Here is a 17418-nt window from a genome sequence, read left to right on the forward strand (position 1 = left end):
CATTTTCATGTTTGTCTCTTGCTTTTCTTTCCCTTTTTCCAGTTCTTCCTCCAGTGCTGGTTCCAAGACACAGCGAATATAATCCTCAGCACAGCCTGTTAGCTCAGTTCCGTAACTTAGGACAAAATGAGCCTCACATGCCACTCAACGCCACTTTTCCGGATTCTTTCCAGCAACCCAACAGCCATCCGTTCCCTCACTCCCCCAGTAGCAGCTACCCCAACTCTCCTGGAAGCAGCAGTGGCACCTACCCGCACTCGCCCACCAGCTCAGACCCAGGAAGCCCTTTCCAGATGCCAGGTGGGTTGGAATGTTCCGTGATGTTCGGGTCAGGTGCAAGAGTCGGGGGGGAAGCCGGGTGCACCTGCACTCCGAGAGCGCTTTCCCCTCTGCTCCATGGCGCTCTGCTCTCAGACTTAGGGTGCTGCTGTGGCTGGAGGGAGACCTCATGGTCAAGGAAGCAAATGTCCTCTTTGAGTTGTCAGGCACGGAAGCTTGAATAAGTTTTATTTTGGATTTTGAAGGGTTTGGAACAGCTGCATCCTTCTGGGTGGGGCATAATTGTATAATTGTCTTTGCTCCTGAAAAAAGAGAGAGAAAAATAATGTGTTGCACACATTTGTTGTACATGGTGGGGGGGGACCCTGTTGTAAGTGCAACCTTAGAAAAGCTATTTCCTGAGGGATCACACCTCCCTACTTAATTAAATTCATTTAAGTGGTGATGTAATCCCAAGAAACATATACTTTAGCAACAAAGGAAATGCAGCAGCAGTAGTGGAAACCATCTGCTTGTTTAACTTAGCAAAGACAAAAACAATTATCCTTTGTTAGATTGAACTGATGGTGTAATGTTTATCAAAATAAGTGATTAATTAGGACATATTTTTCAAATTATAGATTATTAAGCAAGCATCTCACAAAAAATGATTAGTGCCAAATTTCTTGCCAGTAGACTTGAAGAAGGATGCTCTATACAAAGACTTACTGAACTTCGATTAGCACGTCAAGCGGGGAAATGGGCGGGCAGGCTTGTTTATTAGGCCACTTGAAATGTTTTTCAGTAAATGCGAATTTGACAATAGTGCTAATATGTCCTCAAAAATTGAAAGTGGTCCATGCTTGATGGTGCTGTCTTTTAGTTCTATATATATTACTTCTTTTGGTCCTGAACCTTTTATTTAGCATGTTTTTTGTTTCTCAGTCCAAAACTGTTCAAGATGAGGCAGGGCAGCAGGGATATAGAGGAGTTTAAAAATCAAACTAAGTATCATCGGTTGATTTCCTGTTCACCCCACTGTCTCCCAGACTTGCTGGGTTTGATGAATAGGTAAGTGGTGAGGAGATAGTCTCAGAAGCTCTTGGCAAAGTCAGGGTGGGCCCAGAGGTGAGAAACTGGAAGATTACTGCTCGAGTTTACACTGTGTCTCCGACTGTGAGGGCTTAAGACCACAGGCCAAGTGAAGGAAATGTGGACAAGAGAGAGCTGCCAGGGGTAGGAGTGGGAACTCGGGGGACTAGTAGAGTATCACCCATTGCTGTCTGGTGGTCTGTCCCAGTGGTGCTGACGCCATTGGTGAAATTTTCACCAGCTCATTGACAGAAATTTACTGCATGTGGTCTGAGAGGATGCTCTGTCTTCATTCCTGCCTGGCAGGAAAGCAGAGTCGGTGCAGGGAAGAAGCTGAATTAAAAGAAGCTGGAGAAAGGGTGACAGAGGCATCCAGATAAGGTCCCCATAGTCCTGTCCTTGTGCTGTGAGTCCTTGCTTGTTGGCAGCTGGAGGGTGGGAGTTGCGGGGTTGAGAGTCATCTGGAAGGTCCGTCTTGGAAGTCCCTGACAAGCTGTAAAGGAGCGGCAGTGTGGGCCACCATCAAGCATGGACCCCTTTCAGTTTTTGAGGACATACCAGCACTATTGTCAAATTCGCATTTACTGAAAAACATTTCAAGTGGCTTAATAAACAGGCCTGCCCGCCCATTTCCCCCCCTTGACATGCTAATCAATGTTCAGTAAGTCTTTGTATAGAGCATCCTTCTTCAAGTCTGCTGGCCACCTGTCTTCCACAGTGAGCAGCCCTGAGTGATGTCGGCGCCTCCTCCAGGTTATTCATGGTGCCTGAAGTGAGAGCGTTGTTCCCTGCTCTGTCAGGTGTGCTAGATGGGCTCCCAATAGCTAGTAAGGAGCTAGCTTCTTGATCACAAAGGATTATGTGTGGGCAACCCATAACCCCTTATTTTATTTAAGAAAACACAAGATCCCTGTTAGTGTTCTTTGTTTCAAAAGTCATGTTCTGTGCCTCTTATTGTCAGCTGGCCTTGAGCTTTCTAGAAGAACATATATAAATTCTGAAATAGAAGATAGCTGTGATAAACAGATTATTATTCTGCTACTCGGGGTTTAAAACTAGTAACTGTTAAAGCAGGCAGGAAGAAGGTACTCCTAACGGAGTGCTGAAGTCAGGAGAAATGAACAGTTGAAGTCAATGACTTGGCTGTAATGACGAAGTTGGTAAATTCGTGAGAGCCTGTGGGTTTAATGAAATGTGGGTTTAATGAAAGAGACCCTGAAGCTCTACTTAAGAAATCCTATGTAGTTTTTCCATCCACCAGTGAAACTATGAAATGCAGACCTCCCCTCAAAGTGGATTGTATGAAAGTGTATTTAAGTACTCTTCTGGTTTCCAGAGAGTGTGAGGCTGGGTAGGCAGACAGCTCCTGGAACAGGCAGGTAGTGCTTTTCCTCCCTCTGGACCTCTGCTAGGGTTGTACCAGATCACAAAGTGTTAGTCACTTTCAGAAAGTTCAGTGTCTGTAGCAGCTGTTTTCCGATGGGGAGGTTGAAATGGGCAGTTCAATCTCAAGAATTTCACAAGATATATGTTTTAAGTGTGTATGTTTATTTAAGGAGAAAGAAATCATTTTCTTTACGCTTTGTAGCTGATACGCCCCCGCCTGCTTACCTGCCTCCCGAAGACCCCATGACCCAGGATGGCTCTCAGCCAATGGACACAAATATGATGGCACCTTCCCTGCCCTCAGAAATCAACAGAGGAGGTAAAATGCATTGCTCTTTATTCCCTTTTTCATGTCTAAAGTTTGTCTGTCCATTGTTACTCTCTCTCACAAATTTTATTAGTCTGTAGAAAGATAGCTATTAGAGAAAGAGCCCAGTAAGAGAAGCTAGATAGAATTTTTTGGATTACAGATAAGTCTTTCATATGAGGAACAAACATACCAAGTTAACTAATGAAGGCTTAAGTATAATTGTGCAGGTGTCTGTTGAGAGCACAAGACTTAATAATTTTGAATAATTTTGGTGATAAAGGAGTATTTTTAAGTGAGGGACAGAGGGGTAGTAGTAAAAACAATGAGCATAACATTACCGAAGTGGAGTTGTCACTGGCGATTTCCAAAATTAGAAGTTCATAGAACAAGGCTTCCCAAAGGTTCTTTTGTTGTAAGGATAGATATTCCTAAATGTCATTATTTTCCAGCTCTCCTCCATATACAGCTGCAGCTGGAACAAACTAGTAACATTTGTGTCTTTCTTGCTGTATTTTTTTTGTTTCTAACCTTGTTAGGAAAAGGGGCCAAGGCACATGTTTTTCCTGTTCTCACCTGAAGAGCATAAGCAGAACCTGTGAGCAGGATGGAGCATTTCTTTCCCTTTCTGGGGGGGGGGGGGGGGTGCGTTTCCAGCCCTGTCCTGCCACCGGCAGTGACTGAGGGGAGAATGCCATCGCGCTGCACTGGTGAGTGGAGTGGGCCTCGCCGAGCAGAGAACGCGCCTCAGAGAGTGTGGGGAGGATCCCAGAGCACCCTAGGAAGGCATGACCATGTTGTCGAAGAAAACTGTTCCCAAACAACTTCTCATGGAAGAAAGTGCTTCCCTGATGCCCCATGGTGTGGGCCATTTCAATATGTATGCATTTTATGCAAATTGAATTTACAGTGCAATCTGATTACTAGGTGTATGTCTCATTTCATTCTTACTACATTTTTATGAAAATGGGAGATAGCTCAGACATTGTCAGAGTTGCTGACATTTTTAAAGTTCTTAAAATCTGATGGTAAACTCAAAGAACATTTCTTAGATGCGCAGTGTAATAAAATGGAATGTACACCTTTTTTAATCTGTAAAATGTTTTTACCTCTGTTTCATTATTGGCTCTGTATTTTATGGTTCCTCATACTCTCTCACACAATCTCCCAAACATAATTATCAACCAAAAAATAAAAATGCTGGTTTAGGAAAACAAAACAAAACAGAACTCCTCTGTCTCACACATCTTTGGCGTTTGTGTTCCGGGAACACAACAGCACGAGAGAATGGGCACAGCACCGCTGCCGGCGAGGAGCGTGGGGACCCTGCAGCTATTGCAGTTAAGCCAAAAATGTCTGATTTCAGGAAGCAGGCCTTTAAATTGCTATAAAAATTTTCCTTTAAATAGTTTTTATGAAATTTCCCCACTAGAATAAGTTTACATTTAATACCTTCATGAGGCAGGAACGTTGGCCTTTCTGCTAGTGTTTTACCTTGGGTGGTTTTCCTAAAGCAGGAGTTCGCACATTACGACCAGTTCAGCCTGCTGCCTGTTTTTGTAAATAAATTTTTATGGGAGCACAGCTCCGTCCATTACATATTATCTGTGGCAGCTTTAGCACTGCTGGGGCACAGCTGAATAGTTACGGTAGAGACCAGATGGCCCACAAAATCTTTCTGGTCTTCTACAGAAAAAAGTGCGTCATCCTCTGACCTAAATGAATGACATCTTGAACAATCTCGATAGCTTATAAAAGCCTTCTTTAGTGATGTCGCAGCCTTCTTTTAAGCTTTAGCACTAGGTGAATCCTCAAGATCTTGCTCTTTGAAATACAGCACACTGACCGGTGGTAGTTGCTCGGCAGAGAAGAGAGCCTATGCCTGTATTCAGCTCCCTTGCTTAAGCGTATAGAGCAGCTAACGTATGCATGGAGTTTTTTAATGATCATGTTCTTTGTTTTTCTAAAATTAAGGGCATTGTGATGTCTGTGGAGGTTGATGTTAAGAACACAGAAGTACTTCTTCCCGAGCAGTTAGAGCTTACGCTTCTAATGTGGGTGTTCTTTCTCTTTTTACGACTGTACACTCAGGACCTCGTAAACCATTACGTATTGGCATACTGGGCATGCATGGTTTGTGTTCCTGGAATCTCTGAAGCAGTGGCATAAGAGGTTTTACTACAGAAGGAACTTATCTTTAGAACCTTTTAGTTGCAAATGTTTAGAAGCATGTTCTGTTTGGAGATTTGTTAGTCTTAAGAGATTTGACTTAACAAGCTGCATCCTGTCAGTAAAGTTGGGTAATTTCCATTGTTGGCCCATTCTGGGAATGGAGAGACAAAACACACCTGCTCTGCATGACTTAAAGCAAATATAAGGAAGTTAGCATGAAATCTGGATGAGAGAGATATGATTCATTCTGTAAAAATGGCCAGCTGGCAAGATTTCTTCCTGCGTTTGAGGACTGGAGCCGAGCTGTGGCCATGATAGTTATTGGCAGCTAAATGTGAAGTAAGGGAACTTCTTATCAATAATTAGAAACTGATTTTCATTTGCTCGGCCTACGAAGGCTTTGTTGAAAGTCACCCTTTTTCTGCCAGCACCTTTGGCACGTTTCCTGTACTCGATTGTGCTCTTCCCATTTGTTTGTCACTTGCCACTTGCATTTCTTTAGATGGGGAGCCAGTGTCTGCGGTGGGGGTGACTTCCATTCTGGCATATGGCGGAGCAAGTACCATATTGTGAGTGGTCAGCAAATGCCGTTGGTGTGCTTGCTTAGCTGGCGTTCAGTGATCTGATAGTAGTTGGAGATTATTTTCCAATTAAAGGGGAATGTCACACTTAGCAAGGAGTTAGATGTGTTAGATGTCACAGAGAAACTGTACACATTATAATGGTGCTTGCTTTTTCGCATCTTCATTCCATGATTCTGAGCCAGTTTCACAACAGTTTCAGGTTTTGAGAGCCCGAGGCACTAACCGAGGTTGACTCTGAGCTCTTCTTTCTTATAGATGTTCAGGCGGTTGCTTATGAGGAACCCAAACACTGGTGCTCTATTGTCTACTATGAGCTCAACAACCGTGTGGGTGAAGCGTTCCACGCCTCCTCCACAAGTGTGTTGGTGGATGGTTTCACCGATCCTTCCAACAATAAGAACCGTTTCTGCCTCGGGCTGCTGTCCAACGTTAACCGGAATTCCACTATCGAAAATACCAGGCGGCACATTGGAAAAGGTGAGTGTGTGCTTGAACCTCGTTCAGATGTTTATCTGTTGTGTCCCCATTCCCCCAGAACTGACTTAGTCGTTCCTGGGGCAGACTCGGAGAGCAAACACCAGGTAGTAAACACTGGCTCCAGTTTGTAAATATTTTTTCAGTTTCTATTACCAAGAAAATCTGCAGTTTTTGTGTCTGCCACCTCATGGGAGTTGATATTAATTAGCTAAAATAGTGATTTGGGGAGCACAATTCTATCTTACTTTTGCTGCAGAATAAAAGCAGCTGTTAGAAAGTGACTTAAAACCTCAAACTAAAGGCAGGTTAAAACAAGTAAACCTAATGTGTTTCGAATGAGTACCGTAACTCACGGGAAAAAGGAAGAAAGAACCAATCCAGAATAACTTACGAACATAGTGTTTGGCCATGTATCTACAGTCCGGGCCAGGTAGGGTAGAGTGCTTGCAAACGAATCCTGAACCTCTCTTAGTAGACTTGATTATCTAGTAGCAGTATGGGTGAAACAGTTCCAGAACTTTGAGACAGAAAGTGAAGCAAATGATTGAGTGCAGTGTTGCTAAGAGAAAGTCTGGCTTTTCACTGTGGAATGAGAAACATACCGGCGTGGAGAATGGCAACAGATAAACCCTGGGGTGGTATCAGGGTGAAATGACGATTTAATAATATGTGTGCGTATCTGTGTCTGCATGGTTAGGTTCTCGTGGATGTGTGTGTGTGCATATGTAGGTGCGCTCAAATATGCGTATAATCTCTGATCTGTCTGCTGGAAGGGCCAACAGGCAAAGACACCCAGGAAAAGGGAGTACATCTGGTGCTCAGGCCATCATCTCTAACACCATTTCCCACTGAGCGAGGATCCGGGGCTTATCGGGGAAAGGGCTGACTCCGGGTAGACAACGATGAGCCCAGAACATTTTGTTACACCAGACGTGAAGAAACACGAAAATGATGGGGGCCTGTCACGGGAGCCAACTTGGAGGGGCTTCCCCTGGCCAATTCTGGGGCAGTTTAAGTACCAAAATAATTAAGTGCAGCTATGGATTTTAAACCACTGAAAGACAACAGTAATTTGTAAGTCCCTGTCAATAATAAATCGCTACAGGAATGAATGAATGGGGAAGGCTGGTTGGGAAATGCAGAGTGAGTGCTAGAGCTAGAAAGTCATCATTTTGCAACCATCAGTCAGGAATCCTCAGTGGATGCTACACAGAGAACTTTTGGCAAGAATCAGGATATTTGCATGGTCTTGCAGTGTCTCCTCACAGCCTGCCTATTAGTTACTAGGGAGAATAAAAATCACTAGTTACGGGCGCCTGGGTGGCTCAGTGGGTTAAGCCACTGCCTTAGGCTCGGGTCATGATCTCAGCGTCCTGGGATCGAGTCCCGCATCGAGCTCTCTGCTCTGCAGGGAGCCTGCTTCCCTCTCTCTCTCTCTCTCTCTCTCTCTGCTTGCCTCTCCATCTACTTGTGATCTCTCTCTGTCAAATGAATAAATAAAATCTTAAAAAAAAAATCACTAGTTACACAGTAGAGACACTGGAGAGCGTCTTGCCTGGGAGATCAAAATTATCATCACCAGTGAAAGAAGATGGATTTCATATGCCACTAGATGTGATGCCCTGAGTACGAGGTAGCATCACCTATGCAGAATTCCAGTTGGGATCCAGTTGAGATGCAAATCTTAATCTCATCAATGGGGAATGTTCACACAAACTGAAAATTCTACTCAAAAGGGAGAGGAGGAACTGCATTCTTCCAAAATAATCAACGTCAGAAGGCAAAGGTATGGAAATGTTCCACATTAAAAGAGATTAAAGAACTGTGACAGCTGTGTAATAAGCTGACCCTGAACACGATCTGTCCCAGAAAGGGGGAAAAATACCACAGAGGACCTTACTGGGGTCAGCAGGCAGAGTTAGAACATGAGTGATAGATTAGATACAACTGACTATTGTACCAATGTTCCATGCACTGGCTTTGCTAACTGTACTGTGGCTATAGAAGAGAATACCCCTAGTCTTAGGAAAAACACACACACGTGTATACATAAAGATATCTATCCATCCAGAACTAACCCTGTGTCACAGTATAGGCAGACAGGTGCATATATACATGTATATATCTCTGGACATGTATATATGAATGTATCTGAGGGTATGTATGAAAGCATAGGAGGGAAGGGGGTGCAAACTATCAGACACCTGGAATAAATTGTCACAATAGTGGCTAGATGAGTGCTCTTTGTTCGTTATTCTTGGCTGTTCTATTTCTGTACATTTAAAACTATTTTCATAGTAAACATTTTTTAAAATGACCTACTATAAAATTTAGAACAGTGGACCAAATCAAGTGGTTATTTAATAAATGTTTAAAAGGCATTTGAGATAAAAGTTCAACACTTGATCCATAAACAAAAACACCTCCTAAAACAGGAATTAGTAGGTAGTTCCTTAATACAATTAAGAGGGGGAAAAAAACAAACCCTAAACTCCACATGTGATGAAGAAATGCTAGAACCTAGGTTCATGACATATAGATATCTATGATCTATAAGCCCTGGAAATTGTGCATAAGCACAATTTTGCATGCATTTGGGATAGAGGACTGTATTTTTCAATAAGTTCTAAAGTTGACCATTACCCCAAAGCACCTAGAAGTCATTGTACTCTGAAACATTTCTATTAAAAATGAGGAAGAGGGGCATTTGGGTGGCTCAGTTGGTTAAAATGTCTGACTCTTGATCTTGATCTAGGGTCGTGAGTTCAAGCCTTGTATTGGGCTCCATGCTTGGCATGGAGCCTACTTAAAAAAAAAGAAAGATTTTAGGAAGAAAATAAGGATTCTAGGAATGCTGTTACTTAAAATTGTTTCAGATACCTTGACTAGTGTATTCAAATGTAGAATTATCAATAATGGAAATAAGCCAAAATTATCATTATTGCAGATGATATGATTAACTAATTGACAGTAGTCTCGGGGTAGATTCTTGAAGTAAAATTAGGTCAAAAGTAGGTCTTGATATATTATGCCAAATTATTTTCCAGGAAGCTTTTATTAATTTCCACTTGTACCATAAGTCTGTTTTGTGAGTGTCTTTCCTCCTTAACCCACATTGGTATTACTGACATAAGTAATACTGACTGTGGTAATAATTTTGGCCACTGTGTGTATTCAAAAGTTATGGTTGTTTATCTAGAAACTTCTAAAGAATTTATTTTTAGAAACTATGTGCCAGTTTTATTCAATCTGGGAATAACCAGTTAGAAAATATAGTGGAGGAGGAAATGAAATTTCCAATAGCAACAGAAAATGTAGTTTTTTTGGAAATAATCTGAATAAGCAATATATGAGAATTATGTAAAGAAAACCAAATTTTATTGAGAGAAAGAAAATTTAGATATATAAATAAGCGGTCAGTGTTCCTTAAAGAGAAGGCTTAAGATTAAGAGAATATTTTAGGGACATCTATTCTTCCTAATTTCAGTTTGTGGTTTAAAACAATCCATGCTAGAATCACAATGTGTTATTTTTTTGAAAGTTGGAAAATGTGTTCTGATATCGCCTGGCAGGATAAACAAGTGAAAATAGCTAAATTTTTTAATGGAAGAGTAAGGAAAAAATTCTTGATGTTAGGTTAATTAAATATTATGAAACTACAGTTAAATCAGGTTTAGACAAAATGGGTAGAATAAACTAAACTCGGACTATATTGTATTTCAAAATTAATATATGTTAAGTGAAGCATAACAAATCGGTAGTCTTCTAGTGGTCCTGCGGTAACAAAGTTAGCTTTTAGGTGAGGCCGTAGAGAGAAACCCTGACCTCATTTCATATATGCAAATAGATTAATGAATTGAGTTTTCTTTAATGGCAAGCTATTAAGAAGCTAGAAGAAAATACATTTGATCAGAGAGGTAGAAATTTTCTAAGCATAAAAAGCAATAGAAAAGATCACAAGAGATTTGACTACTCAAAGCTTTCAAACTTTGTGTATTAAAGAAAAATACAAAGGACTGATGGGGAAACAAATAGGAAATAAATTATTTATATCTTACACGTAGCTCATAAAAAAACAATAAAAATACTAGAACCCCAGTGGAATAAATAGGTAAAAAATAAGAACTCTTATGAACAGTAAGTTCATAAGAGAAACACAGATGGCTAATAAACAAACGAGAGCATATCCAGTCTCACATGTAAATTAAAACAATACTGTTTTTAGGCTGTGATTTATTTTATTTGTTTTTGTCTTAAGCTCACTCCATCCTGGCACAGGCAGAATGAGAAGGGCCCTCCTACACTGCTGGTGGGGTGTAAATTGATACAAGCATTCTGGAAAGTCACTTGGCAAAGCGAATCAAGAGCCTTTGATCCGGCAATTTAACTTCCAGGAATCTCTCCTAAGGATATTAATCAGAAATTATCCAGAGACATTTATCCTGGCATTGTTATAACAGAAAATTAGTATCAGTGCTGTGGTCCCGTGTTGGGAGAATCGCTAAAGTAAATTGTTGTGTCCGTATAGTCATGTAGATTATGTTAAAATGTTTGCAGAGAAAGTTTAGTAATACTCAAAACCTGGAATCCAGTGTGTCCAAATATTAACAGTTACTGCCTCTGTGTCACAAAATAAGTGATACTTTCTGCTTCTTTATATTTGGTTTTACTTTCTAAATGCTCAAAAACGAATGCTGCTCATTTTTATAATCAGCAAAAAAAGTAAACACACACACTCTTAAATTGTTTTCTCTACATCACACAGGAAAATGGGCTTCTGTTCCAGTAGCTATTTAATTGTTACAGAAGTCTTAGCCATTGTGTGTACATGTAAGCACAAAACTCAGTTTTTTGGATTGTATTGGAGACAATAGTTTAAGGATTGGCTGAGACCTGCCAGAGTTCCCGAGTTCCCTGCAAGGTAGAGTGTTTAAAGCCACATGGGATGTGACTCTGTTCGCTGCGTGGCCTGTAATAAAGTAATGTCCCTTACTGGCGTAGGGCTTTGTCAGAAAGCGCCCCCCCCCCACCGCCACACACACTTTACTTTTTTTTAAAGGCTGAGTAGGATCAATTTCCTACACTCTAAGATGTCACAGGAAGAAGTTTGGAGCAGATGGTAGTTCGGTGAGATCAGATTGCACACAGTATGAATTATTTTTATAATTATTTTCTCCCGGACCTTACATCTGACAGCTCTCAGCAGTACTGCCTCCACCTCAGATTTGCTAGTTCTTTCACTCGTCTTGGCCCTCCTTTCTCTCCTGTCTTTGTTATGTTATTTCCTAGAAACCTCTTAGACATACGTGTTAACAAAAGAACATTTTGTGAACTAATAGGGTTAAATGAGATTTTATCAGTTGTCCAAGATTTGGAGTGGATCTAATTAGCCAAAGTTTAAATCCATGCAAATTCATATACTGAAGATACACAGAAGCTTTACCGCTGTGAAAAGTGATGATGAAGACATTGCACATGTTGTCTTCCTGCAGGAGTACATCTTTACTACGTGGGAGGGGAAGTGTATGCCGAGTGCCTCAGCGACAGCAGCATCTTTGTGCAGAGTCGGAACTGCAACTACCATCATGGATTTCACCCCACTACTGTCTGCAAGATCCCTAGTGGGTGTAGTTTGAAAATCTTCAATAACCAAGAATTCGCTCAGTTATTGGCACAGTCTGTGAACCATGGCTTCGAGACAGTCTATGAGCTCACTAAAATGTGCACTATCCGCATGAGCTTTGTAAAGGTAAGTGAACTCCGTTGCTCTGGTTAGGGCTTGACTTGCTGCACTTCATCTCAGTGTATAAATCTGGGTCTTCTTGCTATGTGTCCATAGAAGCCCACTTATTACCTAGGCGTTTTTGAACTTGAGTAAGGATGTCAGTTATTAGGAGGATATAATTAGAATTACAGGAGTGTTTGTATTAAATGTCAAGAGTGTAGGAGCCTCGAATAACTTTTTCCTATTCAAATAGGCATGATTTTAACTATTGTAGTACCATAAGAAAATGTTATGCTATGTGTTTAACACTTATAATTTAATCACATGGTTTTCTTAGGAGGTCAGTTGAGTTAAATACATGTCCCTTCCTTTTCATTCTGTTTCAGTACTTATATGGTGGTAAACACTTGTTGCTTTTGTCTCAGCAATAAACAAGTGATCTTTTTGTAAATATTCATCACACTGGGGTTTACTTTTGACTGGTCAGGGTTTTTAAAAAGTGTTTTCAGTAAAACCTCATCATTTTCTTATAATTCAAAAATTAATAAGACCCTTGCCCACAGATCAGTAGATGCCTTAGTTCTAAGATTATAGTTAGGGTTGAGGACGGAGAAGGTTAAAGACATTGCTCACAATAATTGATCTCTTTTCTGCCTTCGCTTCTGCTTCTGAGAAATAAATTTTAAGATGTTATTGAAATGTAAAAAAAAATTAAATATCTGATTAGATTTCATGAGTTGTAACTTACTGTAGTGATTGACTTGTCTCTGAGTTCTCAAAGATAAATTTTCATCCTCTGTTACCTTGAGAAACAGAACTAATTATATATTTGGGTGAGGCAATCACCTTTTATGTCCTCTCTTCAGAAGCTCACCTAACTTGTTGTTAAACCTGTTCTGTAATGTGTGTGTTACAGAGGGTAATTTTGGAACTTTACTTTGTTAATCATCCTTTAGATCAAAGATACCTTTCTACTATCTTTTTTTCTTACTTCTTTGAATCATATTAGCAGATTTTGACAGTGTTCTTTTAATATTTTCTCGAAACATTATTCAGCAGTTCTTTGTAGCTGAGTCTGGTGCTTTTTTAGTATTAAGAAGGGTTTTTTTACCCTTTAGAGAGGTTAACCAATATGCTGTGTACCCGTGAGACTATGAAGATCTTTCTCATCCACAACTAACATTCACTGTATAATTTTTGACTTTGCATTTTGGCTAAAGTGAATTTTAAAATGGGGACAGTAACTTGCCACCAGTGCTTTTTGTTTGTTGTTTTATGGTATGGAGGAAAGAGTACCTGTTAAGAGTCAAAAGACCTGACTCTAGTTTTATCTGCCATTTTAACTGTGCGATTAAAGCACAGGGATCCTTTGCTGGTCCTCGTGATCATCATCTTTAAAATGGGTGGATGGAGTTGGGAACTGTGGTAACCTTTACCGGGGTTCCTTGAGAGTCTACTATTACTGAAGGACCACTCATGTAGAATTTATGACTCTACTGCTTTAGCTGGCTTTCTCCTCAAGCTCATTTCATATTGATTACCCCCTTTTTTTAAATAATTTTTTATTTTTTATAAACATATATTTTTATCCCCAGGGGTACAGGTCTGTGAATCACCATGTTTACACACTTCACAGCACTCACCAAAGCACATACCCTCCCCAATGTCGTTTTACTTTTATACATTTCAAATTACGTTTACAGAAGAAAGAACAAACTTTACGCTAATAAAGAGTGTTTATGATATAAGGATATGCATTAAAATGTATTAGATTTCATTCATTCAGCAAATATTTTTAGCACTATTCCAGAGAATTAATGCAAAGATGAAAAAGCACCTGGTTCACAATGCTAATGGCCTATTATATGTTTAATTATAAAATAATGTGGTATATACTGGAATGGAGGGTAATACAATAGAATAATATATATATGAGATATATTAATATAATATATAATAATAATATAATGAACATTGCTGGGAGGCTGGATTTGGAGTTGAGGATAAACAAATTCTCTTTTAGAACTCCTGCTGACATGATAAAGGGCATCTGCTTATACATTTGCAACAAAAAAATTGCCTAGTGGGGCACCTGGGTGGCTCAGTTGGTTAAGCAACTGCCTTCGGCTCAGGTCATGGTCCCGGAGTCCTGGGATCAAGTCCCGCATCAGGCCCCCAGCTCCATGGGGAGTCTGCTTCTCCCTCTGACCCTCTCGCCTCTCATGCTCTCTCTCAAATAAATAAATAAATAGATAGATAAATAAATAAAGAAAACCTTTAAAAAAAAATTGCCTAGTGTTTCTATGGTCTTGTTCTTTGTTATCATAAGGATTGCATACCTTGCCCTTGTCACACTTAGCATCTTAGAGAAATGATACAGAACATTTTACTAATATTAATAGTCAATCATGTGTTATTTTGAAGACTGACATTTTGGACTTTAAAGCACACGTTTTATAAATTATTTGCACAGTAAACTCCCCATATTTCTGAAAAATCCAAGTCATTTCAGCTCAACAAGTATCTCTAGGGCTCTGCTTTATGCCATTCACCTTGCTAGGTGTTTGCAATCAAAGATAAATAAGATCTGGGGTGCCTGGGTGGCTCCGTTGTTAAACATCTGCTTTCAGCTCAGATCATGATCCCAGGGTCCTGGGTTTGAGCCCCACATCTGGCTCCCTGCTCAGTGGGAAGCCTGCTTCTCTCACTCCCCCTGCTTCTGTTCCCTCTCTGTCAAATAAATAAATAAATAATCTTAAAAAAAAAGATAAATAAGATATGATCCCTGCCTTCAAAGAACTTACTATCTAATGGAAGAAACATACACACAAACCTTTAAATTAAGATTAGCAATGTCCTGATAGAAGTAGAAATGCATGGATGTATATATGTATGGAGTTCATGTATCACAACTTTTTCCTGAAAGTTCTGATATTTATATGTATTTCTTGAATGTCCTGGAGTAAGTAGGTGTCAGAGATAAATGGTACCCAACCTTCTCTGACATCCCTCAGGAAACAAGGGGTTTATCAGAGCTTTCCCATTGCCCACCACAACAGTAAGTTTTTTTGATCTTCACAATTGCAAGATTACCTTTCTCTTTTTCACTTTAGTGTCCCAATTCAGTAATACTGAAGATGTCAGGCAAGCTGCCTTCTTGTACAAATGTGTAATGGAATCTGTTGATTTGAAACAGTGATTAGGTGTCAGTAATAGCTTTTTGGATATGTGTGTGCTTCTGCCAGCTTGCTTCGAGATTGAAAGATCAAGAGCTCTTGTGTTGCTAGGAGGACTGTCAGTGACTGAGTGGGCAAGAAGCAGAATGTCAGTTTGTCTAACATAACTTTTCCTTATTTTCTTGGTGATAGTGAGTATTTAACATCTGTTACAATACTATCAGTAACACAGTGGGCAATGAATATGAAAGGTAAAAAGTGCCTTTGTTAGAACAGCCTTATAAGGTATTTTGAAACTTCCATTCCCCAAGAGCACTACTTCTTAACCTGGAATGTGTGGAGGGACCTTAGGGAGCCTTGAACACACCCATCCCCTGAAATTGCCTTCCAAATTGTGTGTGTGCGTGTGTGTGTGGGGGGGGTGTTTGTGCACACAAGCATCTGCCTTACGGAAAGCATCCGTGTCTTTAATCAGCGTTTCTGGTTATGGGAATTCTTCTTACTTAAAAGTTTAACCACAGTGTTAAGCAGGTTAATGACCTCCAATGTGTCTTCTAGGGCTGGGGAGCAGAGTACCACCGCCAGGATGTTACTAGCACCCCCTGCTGGATTGAGATCCACCTGCACGGCCCCCTCCAGTGGCTGGATAAAGTTCTTACTCAGATGGGTTCACCTCACAATCCTATTTCATCTGTGTCTTAAACGGCCTCAGGCTTCTGCCTCTTGAAAACTATTGAGCCTTGCATGTACTTGAAGGATGGATGAGTGAGTCAGACGCGATCAAGAACTGACAAAGGAGCCTTGATAATACTTGACCTCTGTGACCAACTGTTGGATTCAGAAATTTAAAAAACCTTGGTAACATACTGTCGATATCAAGAACCCGTTTAGTTTACATTGTAACATTCTATGGTAAAATCAACTAAAATGCATACTTTTAGCAGGACTTCATGTAGAGTTAAAGGAGAGATGGCCAAGCCAGGGACAAATTATCTATCGGAGAAACGGTCCTAAGAGATTCTTTTGTGTTTGGCACTTTAAGGTCATCGTTTGGCAAAAGTTTAGCATTAATAGTCTCTCTGAAGTGTGTTTTTATCAGGTTTAGAACCCATGTTGAGTCTTCTCTTCATGGGTTTTCATAATATTTTAAAACTATTTGTTTAGTAACGGTTTTTGTTTTTTAAGTAAAGTTTAGTCTTGATGATATACATGGTAATCTTTCTAAAATTGTATGCTGACCATACTGCTGTCAGAATAATGTTAGGCATATGCTCTTTGCTAAATATATATGTACAGAATATTTGGAAGTTAAGAATTGATTAGACTAGTGGATATAGGAGTATTTGAGGGGGGTGGGGGAGAGGGAAATGACAACTGCAAATGTAGAATATACTGTAAAGAGTCAGTTTGTTGCTTTCAAGAAACAAACTGATATCTGAATTTTGCTGTGTTTCAATTTTTTAGAGATTTTATCCTACTTTTTTTTTTCGTGTCTTCTATCCCTTCCTCTCCATAAAGCAGTTATGCAGCCGTTTCATTCATATAACTGTGAGAGCAAATGAGTAATTCCTGCTACTCCGAAACCGACTGCCTGTATGTTTCAATACCAATTGTATGGAGTGCTTGAATGTAATAATCAGTTTTTATGGAGTTTACAGAAATGGGCTTTAATTTTCAAGTGAATTGTTTGCCAAACCTAGTAACTGTTTAATATTTGGAGGATTTAAAGAACATCCCTGTTTAAATCTATTTCAAACTTTTTAAATTTTTTGTACTATGTTTGGTTTTATTTTTCTTCTGCTAATCTTTTATATTCACTTATGCTCTCGTACATTGAGTACTTTTATTCCAAAACTAGAGGGTTTTCTCTACTGGAAATTTTAAATAAACCTGTCATTATTGCTTACTTTGATTAAAACTTTGTTGTTTCCGTCCTGAGTTCACTCACTAGATTTTAGGACTAGTAAGATTTACTACTCTTCTGAGAGATTTTTCTCAAATATTCCTTGCCAAGCGTAACAAACTAAATTACTAACACAGAGACAGAGAAACTGAATAGTGAAGAGAGCAGAGTCCCTTTAAATCAGAAAAGGAAGGACATGTGGAACTTTGGAAATTAAGAAAAAAGAACTAGCAAAATTTGGAATTTTAGACCTAGTTGTAAGAGCTTCTTTGTGTGAGGAATTCCAGCACCAGCAATTATTGATGGACAACACTCTGTCAACCAAAAGAATGCAAGTG

General features: G+C 39.8%; 1 protein-coding gene across 7 annotated transcripts in view; it reads left to right on the forward strand.

Moving 5' to 3' along the window:
* Positions 1-17083, forward strand: part of SMAD1 (SMAD family member 1) — a 74085-nt gene extending 57002 nt beyond the window's left edge. For all 7 annotated transcript variants that reach the window (XM_059373253.1, XM_059373245.1, XM_059373203.1 and 4 more), the window contains 5 exons: positions 43-300; positions 2939-3055; positions 6055-6276; positions 11769-12025; positions 15736-17083. In XM_059373253.1, the coding sequence (XP_059229236.1) occupies positions 43-300; positions 2939-3055; positions 6055-6276; positions 11769-12025; positions 15736-15879 (998 nt within the window). In that variant the 3' untranslated portion in view covers positions 15880-17083. The remainder of the gene's footprint in view (positions 1-42; positions 301-2938; positions 3056-6054; positions 6277-11768; positions 12026-15735) is intronic.
* Positions 17084-17418: the final 335 nt, after the last annotated feature.

This window comes from Mustela nigripes, chromosome 1 (assembly GCF_022355385.1).
Source record: "Mustela nigripes isolate SB6536 chromosome 1, MUSNIG.SB6536, whole genome shotgun sequence".
Classification (NCBI taxonomy): domain Eukaryota; kingdom Metazoa; phylum Chordata; class Mammalia; order Carnivora; family Mustelidae; genus Mustela; species Mustela nigripes.